The 17465-nt window shown below is 37.5% G+C and overlaps 1 protein-coding gene and 1 pseudogene across 6 annotated transcripts in view; both read right to left on the reverse strand.

Moving 5' to 3' along the window:
- Positions 1–17465, reverse strand: part of ANAPC1 (anaphase promoting complex subunit 1) — a 176114-nt gene that overhangs the window by 92554 nt on the left and 66095 nt on the right. For all 5 annotated transcript variants that reach the window (XM_079940043.1, XM_079940044.1, XM_079940045.1 and 2 more), the window contains exons 33-40: positions 17234–17312; positions 16449–16523; positions 10074–10150; positions 9436–9526; positions 9288–9341; positions 8220–8413; positions 4080–4166; positions 658–775 (exon numbers count right to left, since the gene is read on the reverse strand). In XM_079940043.1, coding sequence (XP_079796169.1) covers positions 658–775; positions 4080–4166; positions 8220–8413; positions 9288–9341; positions 9436–9526; positions 10074–10150; positions 16449–16523; positions 17234–17312 — 775 coding nt within the window. The remainder of the gene's footprint in view (positions 1–657; positions 776–4079; positions 4167–8219; positions 8414–9287; positions 9342–9435; positions 9527–10073; positions 10151–16448; positions 16524–17233; positions 17313–17465) is intronic.
- Positions 2005–3623, reverse strand: LOC307196542 (proline-rich protein 14-like; annotated as a pseudogene). Its single transcript has 2 exons — positions 3590–3623; positions 2005–3327 (listed from the first exon to the last, which is right to left on the reverse strand). The product of its transcript is annotated as a proline-rich protein 14-like (transcript).

The following is a 17465-nucleotide window of genomic DNA, read 5'->3' on the forward strand; positions in this document are numbered from 1 at the left end:
CATGTTGTCTCCTCTGCTGGGAACGTGCCCGGTTTAGCGGGCAAATCTCAGCCCAGACACCGTGTCTACTATGATGGCCTTCCAACCCCTAGAGATGCTGGATGGGAGCACGTCTCCACTCCCCCTGCATCCCACACAAACCTCCAATTATCACAATTTCCTTAAGGAGAATGACTATGTCATTTCAACTTTGTAACCCAGAGCCTAGCACAGTTTTGATATTCGGAAGGTACCTAACAATTTTCTGAAGGAAGGATACGTGACTTGTAATCTGTCTGTACATCTAAATCAAAGGTCTCTCATCACATACACAACCCTGGGCTTTAAAGCACTCTGCTAACAAATCTAAGAATCATTCTAATAGAATTCATTTTTTAGAACACTGCTATCAGCTGTGTAAATTAACAAGGACATTTTCAAACTACAAGCTCTAAAGATAAAAGAGCAGTTGATGGTCTCTAAAATATTACACCCATAGACTGCAAATGAGCCTGAATGGACTGGCAGAATGTACAAGAACTTTGGAAGCTTCAATTTTTACATGAGTTCAACTCACTATTGTCATCTTTTAAAGGACACCACTTTCAAAATATTTTGATTTGCAAAGATGGATGAGTGGCAATAAAATTACAAATCAACAACGGGGGAGAGAGTTACCTTATAGGTCACTTCTAAGAGGGCATAGCAGGGCGTGTTTGTGTCCACATCCACAGGCACGAGAAGTCTCGGTTCTGCAGCCAGCACATACAGGTGCCGGAGAGCCTGGAGGTGATACCTGCTCAGAGAAAACACAGAAAGGTGGTAAAAAAAAACAGGTGACGGCACATGAGCTCTACAATCTGCTGTGGTCTACGGGTTAAACCAAGTCAGAGCCAAGTGATACCTTCTCAGGACAGCAATCCTAAAGGAAGACGATGAGGTTCAATTAAAAAGTAATGAAGAAAAGATGTTAAAAAAAAAAAGTAATGGAGAAATTCTCTTTAAAAAATTAGACACGTAACTCTTGACCCAAGAATTCTTTGAGTCTTCACAGTTAAGAGGTTTTATAGGGAAGTAAAAATTATCTAAACATGAAAATATTTAGTAATTAATTGATCACTTATAATGTTAGTTTTCAAATCCTTTTCTGCTCAACACAGGCATCTCCTTTTACCTTCTACGGGATCTACTTCTTTCTTTCTTTTTTTTTCTTAAGGTTTGGTAGGGAACAGGGGGAAAGAAAGGATGACAGTTTTCCTCAGACAGCAAAGCTCTTCTACATATACATCCCTGTACACAAATACATACACACACACCCAGAACACAGTACACCAAAAATTAATGGGTGACATTAATGGGTAACATTTTTCTTGCTGTGTGTGTGCTTTTCTGAGTTTTCAAAAAAAGTTTTTTTTAACTTTAAAATTTATATTTTAGAATTTAAACACATACAAAGCTATTACATTTTAAGATCCCATAAAAGGATAAAACAAGCCTTCAAATTTACTTTTCTTTTAGTTATATCAATTCCCTCCCTCTTCCCATGCAAATCTACCCACTCCTATAAATCTACCAGAAACAAAATCAATCAAGGCCAGAAAAAATCGATACATATCAGTTACATAAAGGTTCCTGTGCTTATCACCAAATTGCTTTGTTTAAAATAGCTGATACTCTGACCAGCAACATGTGAGGGCAGCCTTGTACCCTAACCAATAGCTGACTTCAACAACTCAAAAAACCCTTCCCTGAACTGACAAATGATAGACCACCTGTCCGAGTTTTATTAACTTAACAACAATATTCTCATGCACCACCTATCACTAAATTATGGACTTCAGATCAGGCTACTTTTATAAACAGCTACCTTTCTGTCATTACTGTCTCTGCCTTACGCTGTAGTTTTACACAATGGCTCACTGCTACAAGGAGTGCTCCCCTTCTTGAACCTTCTCTGGGCAGATCACTGGGGGTGCCTTCAGCTGAGCTCATGGAGCACCTTGGATGTCACTGGGATATAAGGAGCTATTTTCTTCCCTTCCTCCACAGAGATTGGCTAGGCCTGAAACTCATAGGGAAACGGAAGTGTTGGTGGTTCTTTCTGCAAGCCTTTCCCAAGGTCCTGGTCTTGGGGTCTGAAAGCACCTGGTCTTCTGAGGCCCTTGGCTCCTTCCTCTTGAGCTCAACTTGGGTTCTGCAGGTTCAAAGAAGGAAAAAGTGGACGCAGTAGACAAGCAAGATGTGATGAGGGAAGGAGACCTCCACCCACTCCAAGAGGGAAGACCACTTTCCAGAGTCAGGGCCAAGGGGCTGGTGGGGCTCAGGCCATCTCTCCACCACCCACAGTGCGCCGCCGAGGCCGTGGCCGGCTTAGGTGGGGTGGGCCAGGGGGTCCCGACCAGGGCAGGAGTGGCATCGGCCCAGAGAGGGCTTAGGGAGAGGTGCTGGGGGATTCTGGTCTTGAGCCCACCACTGGCAGATAGGGGGCCGGGGACCGATAGATGCAGTGCCCTCAGCAGCCCCGGACTGCTCAGCCTCTGACATGACAATCTTCAACTACAACTTCATGGTGGGTGATGAGGGCGGGGGGCTTTGCTGGGCGTGAGGAAGATGTCAGCAAAGCCCTCCTGCTTGGAATGAACGGAATCGAAGGCGGGGCCAAGCCCCAGGGACTGAGGCGGGGGCGTAAAACGCCAGATGGCGGCGGGGTCGATGAGGGCTCCAGAAGAGGATCTGGGGCTGGTGGTGTGCTCTCCGGAGGGTTTGCAGACAGGGCAGATGGCTGGAATGAGGGTTCCAGGTCCCTTTGGCTTTGGCTGGTGGACCCAGCTCTTCTTGCTGGGACGATGAAGCAGGGACTCTCACTGGCAAAGCCCTCCGCTGGGGGTCTGGAGCTGGCAATGTCCTCTAGCATCACCACCCACATGGGCTGGGGGGCCTGGTCCACCTTTTGTGAAGGGCCCTCCTCTGGGCCAGGCGTTGTCCTTGATCGCCGCCTCAGGGTGGAAGAGGGCCGACGGACACGGCTCAAGGGCTCTCGGCATAAGTGCAGTGGGTCAGAAGGCCTGGCCTGTGGGGACCACGTAGCCTGCCTGCGTGGCGAGGCAGGTGGTTGGCTGCGGACAGAATCCTGACGTTTGCTGCGGTGCCGTGGGCTGGAGATCTCCTCTTGGGGCACCAGGGGCACCCTGTGGGCAGCCACGACATCTTCCAGGACCATGGCCAGGACCTGCCGAGAGGCTTTTTCCAAGGGCAAAGGGGCCCCGAGGGGCTGCAGATTCGGCTGTTTTGGGCTCCTGGCTCCCCATAATGCTCGAGCCAGGGGTTGGCGGATAAACAAAATGGGGTCTATCCATATAGTGGGATATTATTTGGCCATAAAGGAAAGAATTATTTTTCTTTTCTTTTTTTTTTGCCATGCTGTGCAGCTTGCTGTATCTTAGTTCCCCAACCAGGGACTGAACCCGAGCCCCAGCAGTGAAAGCACTAAGTCCTAACCACTAGACTGCCAAGGAATCCCCCCTTTTTATAAACATATCGAAAACTTTAACATATGCAGAGCTTTTGTATTATCAGACTGCTTCTACATGTTTGAGGTTCTACTGCTCACTTCCACTTCTAAATTGTCTAATTCTTTGCTGCATTTTGCTTTTCTGTCCCTTCTCTGTCAATTATATAAAACTTCTCAGCATTCATGTAAAAGAGAGAAAAAACAGAATTCATATAGACATTGCCGCTAAATCAGACAAATTCCTCTCTTGGAACTAAACAATTTTGCCAAAACATATTCATCTTCTCTTAGTTGCTCTCTTTTGCATGATGAGTTTTTCCCTAAAGATAACCCTGGCCTACTTCTGGGTTTAGAGCAGTCCTGTTGCCTGGAGAATGGGAGAAGACTGATCAGTCATCAGATGCCCAAAGTTCCCTTCTGGTTTAATATTTTGTGAGAGAAACTTTTTAAAAGATTTACCCAGGGAGATAACTAAGTTGAAGAACAGAATAAAGCTAATTTGGAAACAAATCCATGGAGCCAAAACACAATCAATTTACCCCCTTAGAGAACTTAAGGAAGATCACGTGAGGAAAATCACTAGACTCACCGGTTGTCAGTGCTGTGAGCTGGGAAGTGCGGGTAAAGGGCACAGAGGAGAGCGGCAATGGAAGAGTTTGATGTGCTCAAAGAGTACCTGCAAAACAAATTCGGGAGGGACAGACGCTGTTAATCATACTGTGCAAACTTTCATGGCATTCTCGAGAATCAGGAAATTCGGGTAGTGTGGCAATGCACGCTGATAAAGCTAACCCTTGATCAATACAAATGCGTCAACGCTGTGAACACCTGACTTTACAGTCAGTCCTTGAGGCACTCCAACACCATCTACTATTTAAAGCAGGAGTGACTATTCACAAATATTAAATTGTAAAACTTGAATTAGTGAGCAAAGTTTTAACCTAAAAGAGAACAGTAGTGAGGACCATGAGTGCAATTCTAGAGATTACAGATATTGAAAAAGTCAAGTGTAAAGTATGCTACCTTCTCCAGTTTTATATATACCTATTTATAGAAATATGCACCTTACTTCTAAACATACAAGGTTTCTTTACTGGGTATCTCAAACATTTTTTTCCTTTCTGTAAAGCATAAGCATTTCCTTAGAATGCTAGACTAAATAAAACAGGCAAAAGCTACCACTAAAAATTTACAGCGAATGGATAAACAACTATTCCTTGAAAAACAGTTTTTTTTCTTATCGATATGACAAACTTATTTTACAAAGGCCACATACTCTTAGTAAAGTAAAATCTTTTGAAATTTTCGTCCAATTATTTTACTGTTGCTCGAATTCAGCATGGCCAACGGGCAGATTTGTCTAAAGTTTTAGCTTTTCTTACAAATATTTTGAAATAAATATGGTTCAGAACATCACATAAAACCACTGTTGTCACTATTCTATATACATATATCTTTTATTATACACATACACACATCCCCAAATCTCTTTCCTTATCTTTTTTAATAATTAGGGTATCAAGTAAGAATTTAGCATTTATCATACACACATATATTTAATGAAGAAGAGATTTCAAAATTTAAATATGGAAATATATCTATGTTGACATGTGCATTTCCACTTTACCATTCTGATAAAACCAAAATCCAAAGATAAACATTAGATATTAATGTTAGAAATGTTGAGATTAAGCATAAGGGTGTAACTATGCTACGAGAAATGTAAATGTTGTTACAGAGTACACATAAGCATTCAAAGATTAAAAAAGTCACTAGAAAAGCAGCAGCAGAATGGGAGAAAATCTACTCAGTATGAAAGAAGAACAAGTAGGGTCATGCAATGTGTGATGACAAAAGATGAGATTGAATAAAGATAAAATAAATGCAGGGGCTTACTTTGAAAGGAGATAAATTTTCAAATATCATAAAATAAGAATTTTCATAATATTTTCTTAACCACTCTTAATTTTAAACAATTGAAGAAACTTCTACAAAACCTGTCAAAAGGGAATGAATGCACACCTTTCTAATAATCTTTACTTTCTGTACTTCTGAAAAGGTGAGTTCCAATGTTTTAACTCAGTCTTAAGAGTGTAAAATAAACCTACTGACTTATAGGAAGTATGTCAGTTGTCCAAGGTCACATGCTAAATAAATGAAAGGATACACCATACCCACAGATTGAGAGACTCAATGTTATAACAGATTTCAATTCCTCCAAACCAGTGGATAGACTCAATGCAACTCCGATCAATATTCTATCATGTTATTTAGTGTGGAAAAATCAAAAACAAATTCCATTATTTATATAAAATGCAAAGAGCCAAGAACAGAAAAACACATTTTTGAAGAAGAAATCTCAGTTTGGAGGATTTACTCTAACTGGATATCAAAACTTATTACAAAACTACAATACTTAAGACAAGTGTGGTACTGTGCAAGTACAGAAAAACAGACAATTGAACATAACAGCCCAGAAATAAACATATGTATATGGACAATTCATTTATAACAAAAGTGGTACTACAGAATAGTACAGAAAGGATAAACTTTTTGATACCTGTAAGGTGTCAACTGGGGAAAAAAACACAGAAAAATCAGTTCCAGGTCAACTTTAAATCCAAATGTGAATGGAAAAGCTAAAAAACTACTAGAAGATAAATAAGCAAATATCTTCATTTCTGGTGGATAAGAATATATTTCATCAGAAGGACAAAGAAGTACAAACCATAAAAGAAAAATATTAATAATTCTGTTCGTCAAAAGACAACATTAAGAGAGTTAAAAGGCAAGCCACAGAGTAGAAGATAACTACAACATACAAAACTGACAAAGGTCTTGGGATCATAATGATAAGCTAATATGGAATAGTCATATCAAAAGAAACAGAAAGTAGGGACTTCCCTAGTGGCACAGTGGTTAAGAATCCGCCTGCCAATATAGGGGACACGGGTTCGAGCCCTGGTCTGGGGAGATCCCACATGCCGCGGAGCAACTAAGCTCATGTGCCACAACTACTAAGCCTGCGCTCTAGAGTCCGTGAGCCACAACTAGTGAGCCCACATGCCGCAGCTACTGAAGCCTGTGTGCCTAGAGCCCGTGCTCCACAGCAAGAGAAGCCACCTCAGTGAGAAGCCCGCGCACCGCAACTGAAGAGTAGCCCCCGCTCGCCGCAACTAGAGAAAGCCCGTGTGCGCAGCAACGAAAACCCAACACAGCCAAAAATGAATGAATGAATTAACTTTTTAAAAAAGAAACAGAAAGTAGAACAGTGGTTGCCAGGGGGTGGGGGAAGGGGAAATGAAGTATAGCTGTTTAAAGGGTATAGAGTTTCAGTTTTGAAAAATGAAAAAGTTTTGGAGATTGGTTGCACAACAATGTGAATATATCTAATACTACTGAACTGTACATTTAAAAATGGTTAAGATGGGAAATTTTATGTTATGTATATTATACCACAAATAAAAATTTTTAAATGAATAAACCAATATGAAAATGGGTAGCAAGAGATTTGGACATCACAAGAGGAGACTTTTCAGTTGGCCATTAAAGATATAAAAAGGTGCCAAATACCATTATTCAGGAAAATGGAAATTAAAACCTCAATGAGATACTACTACGTGCCGGCTAAAATTAGGAAGGCTAACAATAACAAGTGTTGACAGGATGGGGAGCAACTGGAACTTCATATGATGCTGATGAGTATATAAAATGGTAAAACCACTCTGGCGTACTGATGGCATTATTTACTGAAATAGAACATACATATATACCCTATGACCCAGTTCTACTCATAGATCTATACATAACAAAATCAAAAACATGTACAAGAATATTCGTAACAGTCCCAAACTAGAAAACAAACATATCCATCACTAACAGAATAAATTAATAACTGTGGTATAACCATACAGTTCAATTCAACAGCACTGAAACATGAATAAACCAATGCTACACGCAACATGGATGAATCTCAAACATAATGTTGAGCAAAAGAAATAAAGCACAAAAGGATACATAGTATATGATTTCATCTGAATTTCAAAAACAGGCAAAACCAGTCAAAGGTGTTAGAAAGCTACGTAGCGGTTATCTTTGGGCAGAAGTAAAGTAACAGTGAATTGGGAGGGACAGAGCAGGGTTGGAGATGGGTTGTCTCGGTTACATCTTGATCTACATAATATCAAACAGATTTTCATACTGTAGGTAGTTCATTGAGTCATGCTCCTATGATTTGCACACTTTTCTGTGTATGGATTTTTATTCAAAACAGATCATTAAAAGCCAAAGAAGTCTTATAAAGGGATGAGGTGGTCAGGAATGATAGATGCTGGAAAGAGAGCAAGAAAGTTGAAAACTAAGGCAATCTCATAGGATTTGGTGACTGAAAGTGTTCATGACCATTATGAGAAAGCAATTTAGTAGAAGAGTAAAGTCATTAATGAGTGGGAACAAGAGGTGATGCAATGAAGTACTGAGTACAGACTCTTCTGAGAAATGCAATGATGCCAAGTGTGTTAGAGAGAGGACGGTAACTCTACTAAGTGGGGCATAAATTGGTGGTTAAACTATCAAAAAGCCCTTTTTAAGTGTAATAATGCCCTGAGATACGCTAATAGCTAGTCAGAATTGAAAATTTTCATGCATCTTCAAAATCAAAATAAGTCACTCTTTGAGATCTTGCTCATGAGATCTTTTCACTGAGGAAAAAATATATATATTCATTTACCTTCCTCCTCCCAAAAACAGAAGTCCAAGGGCCATGTGATGGGCTAAGTGGAAACCATAGTTCATTTCACCACCTGTTTTCATGTGCAAGAAGCGACAAAGCTGCAAAACCTTCAGGTTCCCCGAGCCAGCCATCACCATGGCGAGAGACAGCAGCACCACACTCAGGCAAGTCTCCAGGTTGTAAGGACCTGTCTGGAGACGCAGAAGATGACATACTATAACCGCTGTGCTACCTTTTCTTTATTATCAAAACTAAAGCAGCCAGCATTAGACTACAAATGTTCACAACTTTAAAAAATCTGAAAAAACAAATATTTTCCCTGATTATGAAATTTAAGTTCCATGTTGAAAATTCAGAAAATAAAGTATCAAAAGGAAATAACAATCACTTGGAATACTAACAGCTGTAAACATTTTGGCTTTCTTTTTCTCCAAATCTTTCCCTGTATCTATTTTGCTTTTAATGAAACTGAGATATTACTATACACAGTATTTTTAAGCTTTTAATCTATTTTATTATGAGCAATCTTCACTCATAAAAAATTCTTACAGAACATGATTTTGATAGCTCCTCTATATAACAGTGTAGATACACCACAGTCCATTTTTTGACTGGTTTTAGATATTTTGATGTTTCCAATTTTCTAATATAAGTAATGTTGATTAAATGTGTTGCTGCTTTTTTAACCAAGAAATAAAATCTTGCAGTCTTACTATCATCAGAGCAGCAATCCTCAAAACAACTGCATTTTTACTAAGTACTAATTTTTTCAAAAAGCAGTTACCATGATTCAGTACTGAGCATGGCACAAGGCATGACAATCCATGAAGGTTATGGCTTTTCTTATTTATTTTCTTGTCACAAGAATTAGATACCTTCAAGCATAGTCACGTTCTCACCTAATATCCCAGAACTAAAATACAAAGATAAGCCAAAGCTTCAAATCTCCCATTCTAAATTCAAAAACTGTGCATATATTTGGCAACATATAAGTAATCGAATTATCAGTGAATTTTCTTCAAGTTTAATTTTATTCCCAAGGAAAATCATCATAAAAAGACTTACTACAGAAGCATTAGGTGCGGACAAATAAGTCATAAAATCTTTTGCAAATTTATGCTGGAAAAACAAAAGAAAAAAATTAAGGTTAAAAGAAGCATACTAAGACTCTGTAAAAAAGAAAACAGAACAAGTAAACGAAGATACTTCTTACCAAACAGTTAAATGCTGATAAGTTTTCTGAGCCAGCAAATCGAAAACCCAGAGACAAACAAGCTCCTGCAATTATGTAGACATGTGCCTGCCTGAAAACAGATCACAAGAAATTTAAATACTGTCCTTGTCTTGCTTTAAAATTCATTATTACTATTATTTGGGGATACAAATAATAAATATTCCTGTTCTCTAAATTATCAATAGTTTATATTCTTCTGGGAATGCTCAACTGTGCCTCTACTCAATCAACTGGACAGATTTCCGTCCGGTTTTCTTCAGTGGAAGCACCATGCGGCTCTTGCTGATAAAGTCGGCCTCTTGCCTGCACTGTTTCATATGCAGCAAAAGAAGATAATTTTTAACAATCACTGCCAATTTTTTTTAATGGAAAGGATAAAAGAGGAATATGTACAAGTTAAAACTCAGACACCGTTTTTTGAGGGTAAGAACTCTATACTGCAGAGAGCCAAACGAAAAACAAACTTGTGAACATCTGGTAAATAATGGTTAGAAACATGGGGGATTCAGAATAATTACTCAAATCAAGGACAGTATTACTCCTACACAGTATATTCCAATTCATTTATCTGACAGATGCTAGAGTAGCTGATTTGTACTACATGTTTTAGGACTTACGACAAAGTTTCCAAATTCAAATCCTCTGAACACGGCAATTCGATTTCACTGAGAGAGATACTATTTTCTCTTATAATCTGTCAAGACAGAAGGCAAGAATACTTGGACATTAACATTCAAGTTACAAGTATTTAATAATTTGAAGAGTAACATATTGCTTATGGCTATATTTATATAAAATAAGCTTTACCAAACCATCTCATTCAAAGGCATATATTTTAATCACATTGAATACAATCCAATTTCAAATCTAAGATGGGCCAAATAACTGAATAGGACTGAACGAATATAAACTGGAGGACTTAAGTATATTCTGAATCAATAACAGAGTAATAATGTTTCGTGCAAGTGAACTGAAATGCAAAGATGATGGCCACAGAGCAGAGCTGGGGCAGGAGTGAGGGGAAGCAGCAAGGAAAGTGGAAAAAAGCAGTTGCAGAGAACTCTAACCAGAGACATATATTTCTTACTCATGAACATTTCTAGTATTAAGCCTACCTACCTACCAAAGGTGAGGTTAGTCACCAGATTAATTACCCAAGCTAAACTAAACTGTCAATATGTGAATCTGTAACTATTGTTTAGAAACACATCCCTTTCCTTTTAGTATAAGTGTGAACAAGAATTTATTTTTTAAAAAATATAGACAATATCTAACTTTAACAACCAAGAACTGATTTGATTCTCTTCACTTAAATACAAATAAAAAAGATAAAGCTATATATTCTCTAAACTTATGAATGCAAGTACATAGATGTAAAACTCTGAAGATTTATTCCTATAATTCTTCTTAGAAGACTGTTCAGGGGAGTAATATTTCAGGATGCTTTCCATAATAAATCAATAAGTATTCAGAAGTCGCTTATGATACAATCTTCCTATATACTGAATATCACCAGATCAAAAAACTTGAAATACCTTGTCTCTTTGATAATCTCAGTGAGGTAAGCAACTATGTTGGCTGTGTAATATAGGCTGATAACTACTTCCATTTTTCTTCCTTCCTCTTGTCTTTATTTTCAATTTTGGATGTATTTACTCAGAAATTGAATGACATTCTGAAAAACTGATATAACTCCAAAGTGAGTAATTAATATATTCATGGATAACCTGATTATAACATTCATATAAATAAGCAATATCATACAGGAATGGAATATTTCTATTTTGACAGCAGACATTTACAAGCTCCTTTTTGTCTTCAGAAGAGCATATAGCCTGGAGCTTGAAGGCCTAAGTTCTAATCCCAGCAGGGCCACACACTAGCCCTAGGACCACATCCGTAAAAATGAGCAAAAATAGACCTCCTACCTTCTAGGTGTCTCTGAGAATTAGAGGACTTAACTGACTCAAAGCTCTTAAAATTAATGCTTGGCGCATATGCTTTGCAAGTGTTAGCTCCATTATTATCACTATTATAGATCTGCACCATTGCTATCACAAGACCACACTTGATCATAACCACTTTAAAACATCACTAAAAACTTGGGTTATAAATAACTGTGGGGGGACTTCCCTGGTGGCAGAGTGGTTAAGAATCCGCCTGCCAATGCAGGGGACACGGGTTCGAGCCCTGGTCCGGGAAGATCCCACATGCCGCGGAGCAACTAAGCCCATGCGCCACAACTACTGAGCCTGCGTGCCACAACTACTGAAGCCTGTGAGCCTAGACCTGTGCTCCACCACAAGAGAAGCCACAGCAATGAGAAGCCTGCGCACTGCAACGAGAAGGGGCGGGTAGGGAGGGTGGGAGGGAGACACAAGAGGGAGGAGATATGGGGATGTAGGTATATGTATAGCTGATTCACTTTGTTACACGGCAGAAACTAACACACCATTGTAAAGCAATTCTACTCCAATAAAGATGTTAAAAAAAAAAAAATGAGCCCCCCACTTGCTGCAACTAGAGAAAGCCCATGCGCAGCAATGAAGACCCAATGCAGCCAAAAAACTTTTTTTAATAAATAAATAAATAAATTTATATATAAAAGAAGAAAGCATGCAGTCCAATTATGTCATAAAATAGTCCTGTTTTAAATAAATACACAGCTGTGGGGGTGGGGAGCACACTTCAACCCAGTCCCTGTAACCTTTTCCATGGTCTCCTAAAGTTTAAAAAATAGCAAGAAATATAAGGAGTAATCAAAGGGAAACATGTAATCACTTAAAGGCAGGTTGAGGCACACAGGAAACGAACAAGAAAAGACCACCAAACTGCCCTGTCTTGTACAGAGTCTTATACAGAAACCTCAAGTTCTGAAGTCCTAACAGCTAGTTTCAGTTTTGCCCCACCTCTTACTAGCTGGATGGTTTTGGACCAGTCTGTCCTCCTTCAATGTAACAGTGATATACTGAACTCTAGCTACTGTGCGCGAGTCGCTAGGAATGAAAGATGGAAAAGACACGGTAGCTGGCCTTGAGAAGTTCATGGTCTAATAGATACACAAACAGATAATCAAAAGTAGTACATCGTTCCTACCCATACAATGGGGGCAATACTTGAACAATTTATAGCACAACACCGCAGAAAAGAAAAACATTAGGCTGTAGAGGAAAGCTTTTTATGAAGGAAAACGTGCTATGAAGATGCGAGTTATTGTATTTGACACATGCCTTAAATTCAAACAAATAAGCAGTTTACAAAGTGACCTTTTTAATCCCACCTTTGATGCTAAGTTGCTCCCTACAAGGGACCCTGCTACAGAATCAATGAGATGAGTGGGCGAGAACTAGGAGAAAGTGGAGAGTGACAGGCAATATCAACCAACAGAACTGTGAACTTATTATATGTCCTACTGTGTATCCCTGATGTAATAAAGACCAAATTTAAAATTATTAAGTCTGAAGTAAAATAAGTATCAGAGAGATAACTTTGTATTAAAAGTCCAAGAGACTTCCCTGGTGGTCCAGTGGTTAAGACTCCATGCTCCCAATGCAGGGGGCCCGGGGTTCAATCCCTGGTCAGGTAACTAGATCCCGCATGTCGCAACTAAGAGCCCACATGCCACAACTAAGTGCCCGCATGCCGCAAGTAAGAGACCGCATGCCACAACTAAAGATTCCACATGCTGCAACAAAGATCCCACATTCCACAACTAAGACCCAGCACAGCCAAATAAATAAATAAATATTTTTTTTAAAAGTCCAAAGACTACATTTCCACAAAAGTTTAAAGAAAGAACTGACATGAATTTTCACCTTCCATTTGAGAATACAGTTACTTGTGTACATGTTTAACTTCACTTTGTAAACAAAATTTAGTAAAATAAAGTTTTCTCGAAGGCAGTCTACATGTCAGATGCATCTTAAATGCAGCATAGAATTTAATATGGTGTCTTGCATTTGCAAAGGTTCAACAAACATATGCTGAATGAAGAAAAAGTATGTTTTCATCCTACAGTGTACATTTACTTTCCAAAAGGAACTGATACCTCTGACATCTAAATGTGCTGGGAGTTAAATGTCTTCCTGACCCGTGAACCATGTGTGATCAGGGCAGACTCAGCCTCCAGAGGATAAAAGAACTGAACTAAAATTAGAACCGGCAGACAAGAGACAGGGTTTGACATTTGATTACAAGTAAATTAACTGCCTGCTTTAAAACAAAATGTATTTGTGTGTGTACACAAATACACAGAGATATGTACATATGTACATATGTATCAACACTCTTTAGAGGAATACAACAGAAACTAGAGTCTTCAAAGACAACATGCACAATGTCCCAGATACAAATCAAAATTACTTAACATAAGAACAAGAAATGCAACATATTCTCAGAAGAAAAGACCATGGAAAACAATCCTGAAATGACCACACTGTTGGCATTATAAGGGAAGGATTTTAAAGCAGTTCTAACTAGAAGAACAGTATGCCCATAATGAGTGAAAATCTCTTCAAAAAAAGTAGAAATTATTTTTAAAAAAAGGAAAAACTAAAAAGTACAGTAAATGTAATTTTAAAATTCACTTCACGTACTTAATAGGAAAATAAAATGCCTGAAGAGTGAATGAACAGAAAGATAAATCAATAGAAACTTACAATCTGTAGAAAAGACAGAAAAAGAATAAAAGACCAGTCACCTCATATATACACTACCAAATGTAAAACAGATAGCTAGTGGGAAGCAGCACATAGCACAGGGAGATCAGCTCGGTGCTTTGTGACCACCTAGAGGGGTGGGATAGGGAGGGTGGGAGGGAGACGCAAGAGGGAAGAGATATGGAGATATATGTATATGTATAACTGATTCACTTTGTTATAAAGCAGAAACTAACACACCATTGTAAAGCAGTTATACTCCAATAAGGATGTTAAAAAAAAAAAAAAAAAAAGACCAGTCATCTAATTTTTGACAAAGGAGGCACAGGAATACAATAAGGAGAAGGTGTTTTTAGAAACAGTGTTGGCACAACTAAATGTCTATATTTTTTTAAATGAAAACCTTAACCCTTATCCTTGTACCATAAACAAAATTACTTTGAGATGAATTACGTAATTATACATAAAAGCTAAAACATCAGGGCCTTTAGAAAAAAATAAATCTTCAGGCTAGGCAAATATTTTTTCCATAGGACACAAAAAACAACCATAAAATTGGAAGTTGATAAATTAGACATTATCACATTTTTTTAAATTTTCTACTCATCAAAAATAGTACTAAGAAAATGAATGGGCAAGTCAGATTAAGAGGGATATTTGCAAAACATTTATCTGACAAAGGATAGCTTTCCAGAATATATAAAAAATTCTAGCATCTCAGTAATAAAAAGATAAACAATACAAAAATTTTTTTAATGGGCAGAAGATATAAATAGACATTTCCTTTAAAAAAGATATATGAAGAAGCAATAAGCAAATGAAAACGTTCTCAACATGCAAACTGAAACTACAATAAGGTATCATTACATATTGACCAGCAGAGCTAAAATTAAAAAGACTAACACCACCAAATACTGGCAAGATGTGCAGCAGCCGCAGGACATGCAACAGCCAGCATTCTCATATACTGTTGGTCCAAGAGTAAAATGGTGCAACGTCTTTGGAAAAACGTTTACCGGTCCTTATAAAACTAAACATACTGCTACTCTATGCCTCAGTAATTCCAATACTAAGTATTTACTCAAGAGACACTAAAACATAAATCCACACGTATATCTGCATAAGAATACTTATGGTACCAAAACCTGGAACGAGCCCAGGCATCCAACAAAAGAGAATGAAAAAAGAAACTGTGGTATATTCATACAATGGGATACTACTTAACAATAAAAAGGTTGAACTACTCATATACTCAATGGTGTCTCAAAATCATGCTGAGTGAAAGACGTCTTATACAAAAGGGTATACATTGTGATTCCATTAATATTAAGTTCTGTATCGGGCAAAGTAATATATTTTGGGGAAAAAAATCAGAAAATTGGTTGTCTTGGGGATGGGGAGTAAGTGCACAGACTGAGTGGGAAGGGAACTTCTGGCCATTTTGATAAAGGTTTGTTTCCATGAATTTATACATTAGTTGAATCCTATCAAATAGTATAATTAAAGTTTGTGCAGTACATTATATACAAATTTTACCTTAAAAGGAAAAGAAAAGAGGTAAATATTGAATAACACACATGCTGAAGTACTTAGGGAAAAGTGTATGATTATCTGTAACTAACTTTGAAATTGATCAAAAAATAATGGGTTGGATAGAGGAAGAGATAAATGGATAGATATGTGATTAAACAAGTTTATACAGTAAAATATTAATTGTAGAATCTAATTGGTTGTATGGGTGTTTGTATAAAGTTCTTTCAGCCTTTATTTTGAAATTTTCTCATTAAAACATTGGAGGGAGCACTAGCATTCTGAAGGATAAACAGATTTATTTTCTAAATAAAAAGGTACTGAGGACATGGACAATTAAAGGGCAATATTTAGTTACAATACTTACAATATTTGATTTGGAGTTTTTACAAAAGAGTCTGTTTATTTTTAACTATTTGGCTTATTGCGTAAACATGCCATAAAGTAATTAAAACAACTTCTTACATACAAGGTAAAAAATTGTCACAAAGTATAACAGTACTTTAGATAAATGTATCCTTATTTAGGATAAAAATGTCAAAAATACTTTTATAGAGTTCTTTGATACATTTAATTTTTAAAAATCAGCATTTCTAGTGCTCTGTAACCGAAAAAGGAAGGCTGTGGTCTGTGCTCAGCATACAATCTTAAAATGACAGTTCCTACGTTTTCAAGAAATACAGTAATCATAACCATCACTATTGCCTTCAAAAGAAAAAGTATTTTATAGGTTTTAGAAAATCCCATAGGAAATCATAATTTTATGTGATTAAAGATATAATAATATTTATTATACATACGTACTTGAGGAACGTTGCTATCAACCCACTTGGAATTTGGTAAAATATCATCCCACAAAATCAGGCATCGAGCAAGCGTCTTAAAAAATGCAATACAGAACAATTAATTACAGCAGGCAAAGTTCACAGATTTTGTAACAATGATAATACTGTTAATAGAACAATTTAAGAATTAGTTCCCAACTGATGAAAATTTTGAAAAACAAAGTATATAGTATCAACCTAAGCCACTCATTAAAATAAACAGAAGATTTACATTTATCTCAAAAAATCTCAAATTGACTTGATCATCACTGAAGTTTGGAGGAGTTGGAGAGAAGTTTTTAAAACTTGCTCCATAGAAGAAAAATCATAAAGAAAAGAATCATACATACATCTGTCTACATAATTTAAAGCCTTTCATATGCTAAAAGCATAAACACTGTAGAAAATGGAAAATCTGAATCAAATTTATGTCAAACAGTTACTGTAACTAATTATACCCTTAATAGTATTATTGCATTCTTAATAATAATGAAAGAATGTAAAATAAAGTAGTAATGAAGCCCCAGTGTCTTGTTACTTATTAGGAAGTTTTGAATAATAATGTGAAACGTTAAAATGTCACTCCAAGTATTATATATCAAGGTGGTTGTCTTTCCTGGCAATTCCTACAGTTATATTTGGGAAATTTCAAAAGAACACTACCAATTATATATACACATGATGGATTAACAGTAAAGCTTCCTCGTGGAGACATTTTATAGACTCCTCATGTTAACAGAAATTAAAAATTGCCAAGTACCATACCCTAAGTAAGAGAAATTCTGGCTTCACAAAGTCCAGCAGATACATGGTGTCGGGAGCTCGGAGCCAATCTGCAATGGATCTGTTGGTGGTGGATACCAATAAGCGTTATTGCTCAAGAAGAGAATAAGAGCATCAAGACCACAAGACAGATTTCAAGAATTTTCTTTCCACTCCAACCACTGTCCTATTTTTTCCCATAGTACTTCACGTCCTCCAACGTAATACTTAGTAT

This window comes from Stenella coeruleoalba (genome assembly GCF_951394435.1).
Source record: "Stenella coeruleoalba genome assembly, chromosome: 13".
NCBI classification, from domain to species: domain Eukaryota; kingdom Metazoa; phylum Chordata; class Mammalia; order Artiodactyla; family Delphinidae; genus Stenella; species Stenella coeruleoalba.